This window comes from Gobio gobio, assembly GCF_949357685.1.
Source record: "Gobio gobio genome assembly, chromosome: 24".
Classification (NCBI taxonomy): domain Eukaryota; kingdom Metazoa; phylum Chordata; class Actinopteri; order Cypriniformes; family Gobionidae; genus Gobio; species Gobio gobio.
The window spans coordinates 35,108,008-35,122,387 of record NC_137120.1 but is presented as its reverse complement, the minus strand read 5'-3'; the positions used below and the strand labels follow the sequence as shown (position 1 = coordinate 35,122,387).

The 14,380-nt window shown below is 35.2% G+C and overlaps 2 protein-coding genes across 2 annotated transcripts; one reads left to right on the top strand and one right to left on the bottom strand.

The window, feature by feature from the left end:
* Window positions 1–2,649: 2,649 nt before the first annotated feature.
* Window positions 2,650–9,989, bottom strand: stx6 (syntaxin 6). Its single transcript, XM_079807734.1, has 8 exons — window positions 9,819–9,989; window positions 9,062–9,230; window positions 8,879–8,974; window positions 7,972–8,034; window positions 7,757–7,885; window positions 7,517–7,623; window positions 5,464–5,558; window positions 2,650–4,981 (listed from the first exon to the last, which is right to left on the bottom strand). The coding sequence occupies exons 1-8, from the start codon at window positions 9,851–9,853 to the stop codon at window positions 4,905–4,907; spliced, it is 771 nt and encodes a 256-aa protein (XP_079663860.1). The 5' UTR covers window positions 9,854–9,989; the 3' UTR covers window positions 2,650–4,904.
* A 2,260-nt stretch (window positions 9,990–12,249) lies between these two features.
* ier5 (immediate early response 5) lies at window positions 12,250–13,858 on the top strand. Its single transcript, XM_079807788.1, has one exon. The coding sequence runs from the start codon at window positions 12,534–12,536 to the stop codon at window positions 13,368–13,370; it is 837 nt and encodes a 278-aa protein (XP_079663914.1). The 5' UTR covers window positions 12,250–12,533; the 3' UTR covers window positions 13,371–13,858.
* The last annotated feature ends 522 nt before the right edge of the window (window positions 13,859–14,380 follow it).

Here is a 14,380-nt window from a genome sequence, read left to right as displayed (position 1 = left end):
TTTTTAGCAATATAAACATTTTATAATGTATAATAATCATGTAATGCTCTACTATATGCATATATATTTTATTATTGTATATTTTTATTATATTAACGCTAATATATATAATAGAGCATATTATAGAATAAATATAACAAAATTGTAATATAATATATAAAAATATATAATATACAAACATATTTTAGTAAAATATATTTGTGCATATTTAAAAATACTAATGCTGTAATATCAGTCATAATACTGTACTATGTACACACGTGAAAACACATTTACATAAAATAATATTAATTATTATAATAAATGGCCATATTTAACACCACATATGCAAATATATTATCAAATATAAATATTACTTTAAAAGTACAATCTTATATGCATAAAATATTTTTGGTTTAATTATTTTATAATAATATATGCAAAACTAGATGTTAATAGCATATAATATGAATAAAATGAGTCTTTTCTCAATATAAACATTTTATAATGTATAATAATCATGTAATGCTCTACTATATGCATATATAATATTTTATTATTGTTTATTTTTATTATATAAACGCTAATATATATATATATATATATATATATATATATATATATATAATAGAGCATATTATAGAATAAATATAACAAAATTGTAATATAATATATAAAAATGTATAATATACAAACATATAGTAAAATATATTTGTGAAAATTTAAATATTTAAAAATACAAATGCTGTAATATCAATCATAATACTGTACTATATACACACATGTGAAAACACATTTACATAAAATAATATTAATAATTATTATAAATGGGCATATTTAACACCACATTTGCAAATATATTATCAAATATAAATATTACTTTAAAAGTACAATGCTATATGCAAAAATATTTTTGGTTATATTATTTTATTATAATAATATATGCAAAACTAGATGTTAATAGCATATAATATGAATAAAATGAGTCATATTTCTCAATTTGATCCACAACTTTAGTATCTCTATAAACATGACCTCTAAAATACCTCAATGTGTGGGAGCGTTGAATACTCCTGTAAGTTACAGTCGTGCTGGTTTGGCTCTTTGGAGGCTCAATACTGTGGGACTCAGGTGTTGATCTCTAATCATTACTGGGCCAGACAAAAGAGGGAGGAAGGGGAGGCAGAGGAGAAAGACGCCACCTGTCATGAGATCAGGGTGAATGGCCCCTCTCTGGCCTCTATGGAACGGTCCATCCTGCCTGCTGGATTAGTGGATCAATAGAGCGCCGCTCACACCACGGTCACCATCAACACAATAATCAATACTGATATTCTGATAGATGCTGATCTGCGATCTGTGCACGTCACCTTCAGATTAAAACCACAACCAGTAGAAAAATACAACCTCATTTAGAGGAATGTTTCAGGATCAATATATATTCAGCTCTATAAACGTCTCTTCAATCACATGTTCAAAACAAAAACAAATGAATAAACTTTTTGAAATATACTTAGGTAAAATAGAAATTAATATAAATCAAATTATATATATTTATATATTTTCTAAATATATATGCATGTGTAGAGATACAGATACACATTATATATATATATATATATACACACACACACACACACACACACACACATATACATACACACACGCGCATATATTTATAAAATATTACAAGTAATATATTCATTAATATGAGACAGATAGATAGTAGACAGACAGATAGACAGCTAGATAGAAAGACAGCTAGATACAGACAGACAGTTAGACAGAGATAGATAGATAGACAGCTAGATAGATAGACATAAAAATAGATAGATAGACAGACACATAGATAGACAGACAGATAGTAGACAGACAAACAGTTAGATAGATAGAGACAGACAGACAGATACATAGACAGACAGACAGATAACAGACACCGTAGACAGATAGATAAACAGACAGATAGACAGCTAGATAGAAAGACAGCTAGATAGACAGCTAGATATAGACAGACAGTTAGACAGAGATAGATAGATAGACAGCTAGATAGATAGACAGACAGATAGTAGACAGACAAACAGTTAGATAGATAGAGACAGACAGACAGATACATAGACAGACAGACAGATAAATACAGATAGATAAATAGATAGGATAGACAGAGAGACACATATATAGACAGATAGATAAATAAATAGATAGACAGACAGAGATAGATAGACAGACAGATATAGACAGATAGACAGCAGACAGACAGATAGATATCAGACAGACAGACACAGATAGATAAGAGATAGATAGACAAACAGATAGATAGTAGACAGATAGATAGATAGACACATAGATAGACAGACACAGTAGACAGTTACATAGATAGAGACAGAATAGATACAGATAGATAAATAGATAGACAGACGCAGTAGACAGACACAATAGACAGACAGATAGATAGACAGTAGACAGACAGATAAATAGTAGTTAGACAGATAGTAGACAGATACAGTAGACAGATAGACAGACAGACAGACAGTAGACAGATAGATAGACAGACAGTAGACAGACAGTAGACAGATAGATAGACAGACAGACAGATAAACAGATAGATAAATAGACAGACAGACAGATGGTAGACACTCAACATCAATGAAATCCAACACAAACTTTTGCAATGATTATTTTAATGGGTCTCAGAGTTTCACACAGTGATAAACTGAGGGGTGGTTTGACAGATTTCTGAGGGACGAGGAGAAACAATGAGGGGTAAAAAAATACTTGCGTTCTCTCCGGGAGCAAACAAACACCGCAAACAGACACGTACAATTGAAATTCACACAATCAGGAAGAACAGCGTTTATGAGCCCCGTTCACTACCGTGATCTCTCCGCTCCGTCACTGCGACTCAAAAACAGTGACATAACTGTGCAATTGTAGATTTTTTTATTTGTATCGTAAAATTGCATAATCAATTCATTCACACTTCGAACCAATCAGAGCTGCCGAACTGCATCATGTGACCGAAGGCAGTCAGAATCAGCTGGAACACTATTATATGGGCCAACGGAAATGTTGGAAAGATAAAAACACTGCAGATTTTGTATTTCTCCTCTTTGATTACTCAAAAACAGAAAGGGTAAATCAGTCTTTCAAAAACATGTCACATTAAAAACCATAAAAGAAATTATATTTTTGCCATTCATGCTATTTTTAGCATAACTTTTTTCTCCACATAATGACATTATTTTATTTCAAATTAAGCTTTTTACGGCCAATTAACAATTCTCATTACCATAATGTGAAAAAAATATACATTAAGATATTTGATGCATTTAATCTAGTCCAGAAAAGATTAATTTTATTAATATATAATTTAAATGTTTTTTCCCCGCATTACAGTAATGACAAACGTGCTTAATTGGAAAATAATGTCATATAATAATGCAAAAAATAATTCTCTTATGCAAAATGTAATTTGACATTTTTTTTCTTTTGATTTTGGGGTGAAATATAACATTTCTCTGTGATTCACCCAAGAGATCATTGAAACATAATACAAACAAAAACAAAACGCTACACAAATATCCAGTAGGATAAAACTTTTACACAGAATATGTAGTGTTGTGCTGTCAAAAGAAAACAAATACAATGATTTCCATACAAGTGACTGCTGCTTCATACATTTCCATTTGAGTTAGCAGTAGAAATACACCACAAACCGACAATATGCGCAAATATGAATTGTAAATATTGTCCGAACATACTTTCTGAGCAGTGTAAAAATGTGAAACCTTAAGTTGTGTCACAAGTGCCTGGCGTCCTAAAATTAAATGCAACTTCACCCTCTGATAGTCTAGATAGTGACCTATACCTTTAACACTTAAAGGGATAGTTCACCCGAAAATTTTAATTCTGTCATCATAACAGTTGCCATTGACTTCCATAGTAGGAAAAAAAATACTATGGAAGTCACTGGGTGCCGCCAACTGTTTACTGATATTCTTCAAAATATCTTTTTTGTGTTCAGAAGAAATAAACTCATTCAGGTCGAGCTATCAGATGAACTATCCCTTTAACTACTAAACCGTTAGTTATCAAATTTGACTTTTTATACTAAAATAGCTTTTGGTCCAAAATGTCACTTCCATCTGAAGTGATTCTTTTTCAGACTTTCTACATATTGATAACCAATTGTCACGCAATTTACACATTTAATGCTTACTAAAGGATTTTTGTACATCATGTTAATATTTCAACTGCTAACCTCCTGTATTCGAAGACTTTCAGGCAGTTATCCGGAGCGCTTAACATCAACGTTTCCGTTAAAAACATGATTCCATCCAGTCTCAAGAGGCAAAGCGCAGTGCATGTGAATAAATCTGACTAGTAACTGATTAACATATATATAAAAAAAAGTAAACCACACACAGAAATAAACACCTAGACAGTAAATAACTCATTTGCGTTAGTATGATCAGTAACATACCCGCTTAAACAGTATCTGGTTTGTTAAACTCCAGTATTTAGTAACTTTGTAGTTAGTGCTGATTATTTACAGCAGTCTAAACCGACTGTTATAAAGCAGTGCACAGGAAATAATGGAGGCCATATTTTCTAGTAACACTAGAAAAAAATAAAGTGTTATTAATTCTTTTAGATGCTTAAGTGTTAAACGTCATGGTCCATCTAAAAGAAATTATTTACCCTGGATTACGACAACTCGTATGAAACGATTCAGACCGTATTATCGCTTAAACCGGAACGCGTTTGCGAAAAAAACAGCCCGTGCTTAGTGTTTGTTTTCAGTCTGGGATGCTTACAGGAAAGCAAAAAATGAGCAGCGGTCTACCGTAAGATGGACTAGAGATGAAAGCGAAAGGGTTTTGTTGTTCTCTCCTTTCCGAAAACCTCAGATGGAGTGAACGTACTGTTCACAGAACCATGAAGAGGATGATCACGACAAACAGGATGGCCAGCAGAATGCCGATAGCACACCACTGTCTTCGATCTGTGGGGTCAAACAAGAATACAATGGGTTAAACGTTATCAAAAGCTGATTCATATCAGGTGGTTTACATTTTATGGTGAAAGAAGAACTAAACGTTTCCATAATGTTCAGGAGATGTTCAATTCTTGGTTTCTCGACAAAATGCTTCCTTTGAAAAGGTCCGGAAGTCTGACTTCCTGTTTACGCTTTGCCATTTAAAGGGCAATGTAGCCAATCACCTTTAGCTAAAACAGGAAGTCAAGCGGTTCTCTTAACAGCAAATGCATGATGGATTAAACTTTTTCATTCATTACAACGTTTTTCTTTCGGACAACATAAAAATTAATTAGAAAATGAGATGTATAGACAAAATAAAGAAACGTCATGTGTCAGATAGGATGTCAAATATTAAAATAAGAGGTTTGGGTTCAGTGACTGCTGAAAGTATTCTGAGAATGACAGTCACTGAAGCATGTCTGCTCTTCCTCTGCTGTATTACTCACCACTGGTCATGTGAGAAACTTTAGCCAGTTTCTTCATGACGTTATCCAGCCTGGACTGAGTGCTGTCCATCTCATGAGAAAAGTCATCCAGCATTCTGCAATAGGCCAGACACACAGTCAGAATCCATTCAGAAAGTTTAGCGGTCTGTTAACTCACCCGCACGGACTAGACAAATTGTCAGGAATTGGTCAGGTTGTCATGTACAACTTTGTGTTCTGGTTTTATTTATGAAAAAAATTGTATTAATTCAAATTATATACATATAATTTGTATTAATTAATTTATATATACATATATATAATTTATAAACAAAATTACATTTAATTGATTTCTATCTATCCACACACACACCAATTATAAAAAAGTGTATATATATATATATATATAAATACACACACAAATTTATATTATTATTATTATTATATTATATTTATATCAATTTTATATTACATATATTTTTTTTATTATATTATTAAATAATTCATTTGTGTATTTATATATACATATACACACACAAATTATTCAAAAATATATACATAAATTTTAAATATATTTAAATACATTTCATATTAATATTATTACATTAATATAAATTTGATATATAAATGTTCAAATATATTCAAATTATATTTAAAAATTAAATATAATATATTATTTAATTTATAAATATTTATAAAAATCTTAAAATTTTTAAATATATTTAATTGATATCTATCTATATACACCCATTATATATATATATATATATATATATATATATATATATATATATATATATATATATATATATATATATATATATATATATATATATATAAATATTGGAAAAACTCAAATCAAATTTATATTATTAATATTATATTAATATGATATTTATATCAAAATTTTATATTGCATATTTTTTAAATGATATTATATATATATATATAAACCCAATTAATCGCATCCAAAATAAATGTTCTTTTTACATAATATGTGTGTGTGTGTACGGTGTATAAATATTATGCATATATAAATACACTCATTCATGTATATATTTAAGAAAAATTTTATGTATATACTGTATATATATTTATATAATTTAAATTATAAATATTTTATACATAAACATTTTTCTTAAATATATACATACATGTGTGTGTATTTATATATGCATAATAATTAGGGCTGTGAATCTTTGTGTAGGCAGCGAATCGATTCAATTCACGATTCATAGGATTACGATTCGATTTGAGACGATTCACATTAAAATTCGATGCGATTAAACTAACTTTTCTTCACTGAATAGAAAGAAAAGTCTTGTTCTCTTTATACGGAAACATTTTCCACATGATGATTCTGAAAGAAAACAGGCCGTGTCTACTGTTGCTATAATAACGAATTAAACTTTAATGCACATCTGATTGATAGATACACCGCGCGCTCTTATTTCAGTGTTGTTAATGTTGTAGTTATTTCAGCACTTTCCTTCGTACATTTCATTTATCATTCATCAGAACTGTGCGTATACATTTTAGACACTTACATTATGTGTCTGCTCCGTCAATAAATATGCATCCTAGAATAAGCGGGGTTATATTGTATGACCCATTTCCGTAAAACGTCAGTATAATACGGTAACGTTTCCACACAATGAAGGCGTTTTATTTCAACAGTAGTGACCACGGTGACTTGGCAGCTTTATCAATGGCTTGAGCGGTTTGACTCAGAACTATTCCTGCCTCGATGGAGAGCGGTCATCTGCTCATGTGATAGCAGTGGCTATATATCCGAAAACGTCTAAACAAATTTTCCAACAGCCGCTATATTTGTAAATAAATTGCATAATTGATTGCATAATCTTCCGCCATTGATATTTTGGTGATAAATGCTGCCAGTATTGATCTGGCAGAAACAAAAGCGGAGTGATACAAATTGTGAAACAGTTTCCTTGGATATTAGCGGAAAGGAAAAGGCTCTCAGCCAATCAGATTCGAGAACCAGAAATGTTGCGTGTGTATACACACACACAAAGTTTTCCAACCTGACTTGACCAATTTTGAAGTGACTTACACAGCTTGCTCATCCAGCTCTTGGCCGATCCTTTGAGACATGTTCTTCAAGACGCCAATAGTTCCCGACACTAACTCTAGCTGCTCATCCTGCTGGTCTGCTATTAGCTGCCATGCACACAAACACAAATAAAACACATTATCGTTATAATCGTCATAAATATTGTAGAAAATGCCAGCCATGTGATAATCACCTATTATGTGTGGTATGACGTATATAAATGATTTTGTCAATACATACATGTTGCTGGGACTGTTGTTCGTCAATGAATTGTGAGTTTGCCGTGTGCAGCTCCTTGTCCAGTCTAGTGTACTTATCAGCACTGGGTTGCCAGATTGGGCCACGAGACCCACCATCCCCGATTAAAGTCTAACATGGGAACAACAGATGTCATGAGGTGATGCACAAACTGTAAAATCATAACAAACACTTACTTCCATGGCTTAAGTACAAACCTGTCGATTTTTCCTCTCGGACACTGTAACGGCCATTGGACTAGTCATATGGTCTTTCATCTCCTGTAAAATGAAAATCCATAAGATATATTCATCTACCCCAGGTGCAGATGTGCGTGTCCACCTGACAACATATAGCTATTGTGTGTTGGTGTGAGCGCTAATATAGTTGTCATTCTTGATGTGAACGGGCCTTAAAGTATTAGTTCACTTTTAAATAAACTTTTGCTGATAATTTATTCACCCCCATGTCATCCAAGATGTCCATGTCTTTCTTTCTTCAGTCGAAAAGAAATTAAGGTTTTTGATGAAAACATTCCAGGATTTTTCTCCATATAATGGACTTCAATGGGCTCCAAACGGTTCAAGCAATAACCGTAACATATGGCTCCGCCATAACTTCCGCTAAGTGAGGTCAAAATACGAGCGTGGTCATAGATATATCGATAGTAGATGCCTCATTCTATTGATCCGTGCAAATACTAATGAGGTATCGACATATACATCTATGACCACGCTCGTATTTTGACCTCACTTAGCGGAAGTTATGGCGGAGCTCAGAGATGATCACGCTCGTCTGATAAGAGGTAAAATAATAGCATAAATACTGCTCGGTCTCTCGCAGAAATTGATCGTTTCTCTAGATAAGACACTTATTCATCGTCTGGTATCGTTTAAAGCCCTTTGAAGCTGCACTGAAACTGTCATTTGGACCTTGAACCATTTGGAGCCCATTGAAGTTCATTATATGGAGAAAAATCCTGGAATGTTTTCATCAAAAACCTTCATTTCTTTTCGACTGCAGAAAGAAAGACATGGACATCTTGGATGACACGGGGTGAGTAAATTATCAGCAAAAGTTTATTTAAAAGTGAACTAATCCTTTAAGCCTCTCAAATCTACTCACTCTGACTGTTTGCCTTGTGCTAGTGATGAAGGCTTTCCTCTTGGCCAACTCCACCACATCAAGATTGAACTTCTTTGGATTGGCCTCCACAATACTTGAACACTAGGTTAAGGCGACAACCAACATATAAACGCCCGAAGCACATCAAGTCCAAACATGGGCTAGCAGAAACAAAAGGATATTGATAGTCTCATCCAAGTCCTCCAAGTCCCATTCAATGGACCTCAAACTGTTGCGCAGCTCATTGGTGGTCCAGTCCACCTCCTCCTTGCTGGCTCCACCCGGGTCCTGTAGCAGCTCCATCCATCTCTGATGAAGCCCTTGGGCCGTGTTCACGGCCTTCTGCACCTCTCTAAGGAAAAGCAATCAATCAAAACACTTTATTAAAGTGAGGAACAGTGACAATGCTAATATCCTGTTTGACACTTAAACACAAACGCTATAGTATTTCATAGTAATTTTGGGTTATACTACCATTATAATTCCATATTTTGGGCAGTAACATATGGAAATATACAATGGTACTTTGACATAATGATATTTAACGTTACATCATGGTACTCCAAGGTGCTTCCATGTCCAAAAACATTGGTGATAACATGGTACATTTTTTAAAGTGTAATATAGCAAAGAGCAGATGTTTGGTACCATACACCAATATCACTTAAAAGGAAAACAATAAAGATATCGATTTAATGGCATGATATAATAGTGAGGGAAATCGATAATTACGGTTGCCATGGCAACAAGATAACGATCTTAACTGAAACAGCTGCTTTAAGCGGTTTTGCGACCTGACAAAGTGTTCACACGCAATACTAAAAACTGTAAACAGAAAAGTTTGTTCACAGGAAAACACTTCGAGTTAATAATCCGCTTCCTCCGAAATCGACATATGATATTCCCCCACAGTAACCGATCTAAGCCATAATAAACTCACCCTTTAACCACGAAAAACGGATCTTCCATCGACATTTTGGTGCTCAGATGAGTCGACTCTTGTGCGAAAATATCATGCTCTTGATCACGGCTGGTTTTCTTAAACAAAGGAGAGCGCTTGATGTGTTGTTTACATGTGGGACGGAGCCCGGATCCGCTCAGCCGCCATTGCTCGGCGGAATCACATCCGGGTCCTTCAGCGTCTGAACACGCGCGCACACACACACGAGCCTCCCGGTAAATAAACACCAGCGTGGGTTGTTTTGGTTTGTTACAATAAAAGAACAAAGCAAGGTTGACCCAGAATACACAGATAGTCTATGTTAAAATATGTATAACACCATGTTTAAAATTATAAGCGGAAATTGTTTAAATCAGACACCGCTGTATACGGTGTAAACACCTGTATTCCATACAATGTTGCTTTATTATTATTAATAAATATTCCAATAGTATATTGTAATATTACTAATCACTATACTATTACACTATTATATACATTATAAATAATAACAACAACTGTGACAATCACTAATAGGCTATTATTATTGGAATTAGTATTATTATTGGTAGTAATGTGGTATTGTAATATTCCAATAGTATATTGTAATGTTACTAATCACTATACTATTACACTATTATATACATTATAAATAATAACAACAACTGTGACAATCACTAATAGGCTATTATTATTGGAATTAGTATTATTATTGGTAGTAATGTGGTATTGTGATTCCTGATGGTAATTCCATAGGTGGTTTGCTTCGTATTCAAATTTACTTTCAAAAATACCATGATAGTATCCAACAATTTTGTAAACATTTTATTACATGGGTACTTTATGAAATTAACAAGATATGCCATCTGATACCGTACAGTGGTGCCACTACTTTTATTTACTTGAACTCTAGGTTTTCTTTGATACATTAGCTCTACATTAATAAACCACCTCAGGTCTATTCTCATATATTACAAATTTTAATACATTAATAATAATATAATCTGAAACCTACAATAATAAAACTTAAACCATTGATTGGTTTCTCTTAATGTAGCCATGCACCTTGCCTACTAACACACATCATGCTTCATACATTATTCATCACAGCGCTGCATTCTCATTAGTTGACTATCTACACCAGTGCTGTCCACTGGTAAGAGGACATTGTGCATGATGTAAAACCAGCAAACCAGCTGGAAACACTTCAGCTCGCTTTAGTAAGTAAAGCTGCATACATTATTAATCAATTCAGGGTTTATTTATAGTATCAGTTGCCAGTTTCCCATCAACACGCGGAACCTGGCTCAAGAATTGGGAATTGATGAGATATTATTTATGATCCACATTTGTATGGATTGTCCTGTACTAACTGGAATCCATTAACAGCAAAACACAGCTATGCTGGTTTATGGTTTTCATATTATTGTCTATCAAAGATACATTCATAGTCTGAATTGCGGTTTGAGGCACTTGAAACCAAGGATTTCACAAAGATATTATGCGGTATGCATGGCTGTAATCGTTTATATTTAGATAAACGATCTCTGAACGTGTCTTACGTCACAGCCCGCTCTTCCTGTCAGGTTTGTTTATGACCCACATCTTAATGAAGGGAAACTCACAAACCAACGTACAAGGATTAGGGCTATAATCAAACATTGCATACATAGATATAGACTAACGAAAGTATCGCAATTCATCAGGGTAAAATCTCCCGCATTGTAGTTCATGAGTAACTGTTTCTTCAAACAAAACATTGCCCTTCCCCCCACTAACAGCTCCATTCACATTTGCCCAGACACCGCAATGGATTTGCACAATAGAGTCATGTGACACGACTGTAGCAGACAAACCATTACATCAGTCGAGGAAGTCAGTTGAAAAAATTAAAGGGGAAGTAACGTTTTTCTTCTTCTTATGAAACAAGAAGAGATTACATGCGGTAACCGTGTAATACCAATAATACATTAATGTATATTTATAAAGATTGATTTAGAAACTAAATGTATGAAATAACGATCCTACCCCGAGAAAGCTCGGTGACATGTAAAAACATGTTTTACTTCCTTGTATATGTCGAATTTGGCTTGTTATTTGATTCTGTCTACTTACGAAAACGATGTTGTGTTTTAAAAACAGTTAAGCTTCACTATATAAGTCAACATAGCTGAATACACACAACGAAAACAACAATATCTGTGCGTTTTAGCTTGAAAACATTTCTTTCCCTTTAAACAGTTCTCCCACGTTAGTATTTAAATATGACTCATCGCCATAGCGCTCTCCCATTGGTCCTCGCCTATTTGGCGGGGTGTGATTCACAACGGTAGCAGAACCCAACTCGAGATATGATTGGCTAGTGTAGTCGCTGACGCGGAAGTATAAAAGCGAGTTAAAAATAGAAACGGTCTCATTCCTCCCTAGATCATTGTCGGGTGCAGAAGAGAATGTGTGAGGTAATGAAATCTCCTACTCTCACCCAATAACACCGATATTGTATTTTGTGAATGAGAATGAGGCTTTTGTCAACAAAACAAGGGACGATTTGATCTACAGGAGGGGGGAAGTTCTTGGCCGTTATTTACGAACGTGTTTCTACGTCGCTGGCCGATTCACAGTAACGTTTTTGAGGAGAACCCAGAGAGGAAATCATACGTGAAACGCTCGGCGAACTTTGTACCGATTGTGAACTTTAGCGTTTCGACTCCAGCCATGGAATACAAGGTGGAAGCCCATCGGATTATGAGTATTTCCTTAGGGAAAATCTACAACTCACGCATTCAACGAGGCGGCATTAAACTGCACAAAAACCTCCTGGTATCGTTGGTCCTTCGCAGCGCGCGCCAGGTCTATCTCAGCGACTACTACAGCGGCGCGTGCCTGAACGCTCAAGGCGAACGCGAAGGGAACGAATGGGACATTATGGATTCAGAGCGGGAGAAATTCCACCCCTCTACAACGGAATGTGACCAAGCAGAAAGCCCAGAGGAACCTCGGGCGAATAAACAGCCCGAGACGAGCGAGAAAGAGCGGGAATATCGCGAAAACGACGACGAGGTGAAATCAGACCAGGCGGATTGTACTTCCACTTTACAACAAGAGCAAAACCTAAACTCTTCGTTGGACTCAGTTGGTAACATTTCATCTGAAACACAACCGGAAACCATTAACGAACCCACGGAGAGTCCCTCAGACAGTACAGTAGCAGAACGTCAGTCAACGCCTGTAGCGAACGGGGAATCACACCAACCGCCCAAAACGCATGTTTGTTCAAACAGGAAAAGAAGCGCGGAGGAGTCGGAAAGTGGCGATTCGCCTCAAAAAAGGACCAAAGTTGCTTCCTCAAACGCTAAAGAGGACGAGGAAGGCGAGAAGATGGACACGAGTAACGTGTCCAACCTCATAACGATATTCGGTTCCAGTTTCTCAGGACTTCTCAGCAAAGACAGCGCTAAACCCGAGGCTGAGGCCGAAGACAGTGGTCAAATCTGTTGCGACCAAATGCTCAAGAGCCTAAACCCATGGAGTACAGCGATAGTAGCTTTCTAACTGTATTGTACTGTACTTCTTATCCGGGTTGCCCTGCGTGCATCGGTAACACGTGGTCAGGCCTGAGCTCAACATCGTAGTGTGGGACTTCCCAGCAAAAGCACGAGTGGCGCTACCAAAGTACAAGCTCAGCTTGGCCTGTGAGATGTCCGGGCATGCCTTTCCAGCGAATGCTGGTGGTGCTACTTCTTGGGATTACAGTTCTTGAAGTGTTGAACTCTCTATTCAGACAATTCAAAAGCCATGCGAGCGAGAGGGGTATTACAACATATGCAAACGTGTCATGATGAAGGTCAATATTACATTGTCGTCGAACACACCAAACGTGACTGTACGAGGTTTAGGCCACTGTTTTTAATGTCTTTGTTTTATAAAGACCTGTACATTATGTAATATTTGAGTGTGTGTGTGTATATATTGCTTCCCATGTCGCATTCTGAATCTATGTATTTTGGTATCATGACAATTTACGTGCTGCTCACGTATTAAAAAATGTGAAATTACGCATTGTTTCTGTCCTTTTCTGTTCACGAGTGGAAAAGCTGAGAACGTGACTAGTCACATGACTAGAATGACACCTCATAACTTACACCTTTATGCAAATGATAAGCTGTTTTCAGACTATTCTCATTTAAAATTCCAGCCCAAGGCTGTTTTTCAAGATCCCAACAGTGATAATTGTGATCTGCAGTCAAAAAATTGCACTTTGAGAGCTATCTCTAAAACATATAAATATGTATTTTATATATAACATAAAACCCATCATCACAAATGGAAATTAATTGGTCAAAGGGTGTGGGAGCCGTGTACTTCACACACTTGATTCTGAATATAAAAGTCAATGATATACTATTTAGGGTTGCATTGCTTCCTCAAACAAAACTATTTAGCCGGTCCAAAGTGATCCGACAAGTTCGAGAAGAACAAGAATGCTCAGCTGCTGTTCCACTGCAATACTTCCAGGCAATTTTTACTGCATGTTGTAAAGAGAGCTATTGTGCCCCTAAAGC

Bases quoted from the DNA above. Each gene is read 5' to 3' on its own strand.
- stx6 (XM_079807734.1), bottom strand. From the start codon at position 9,853: ATGTCGATGGAAGATCCGTTTTTCGTGGTTAAAGG. The intron at 5,559-7,516 runs GTAAGTCACTTC...GGCCTATTGCAG, and splicing joins GAGCTGGATGAGCAAGCTGT to AATGCTGGATGACTTTTCTC. The intron at 4,982-5,463 runs GTGAGTAATACA...TTGACCCCACAG, and splicing joins AGTTTCTCACATGACCAGTG to ATCGAAGACAGTGGTGTGCT.
- ier5 (XM_079807788.1), top strand. From the start codon at position 12,534: ATGGAATACAAGGTGGAAGCCCATCGGATTATGAGTATTTCCTTAGGG.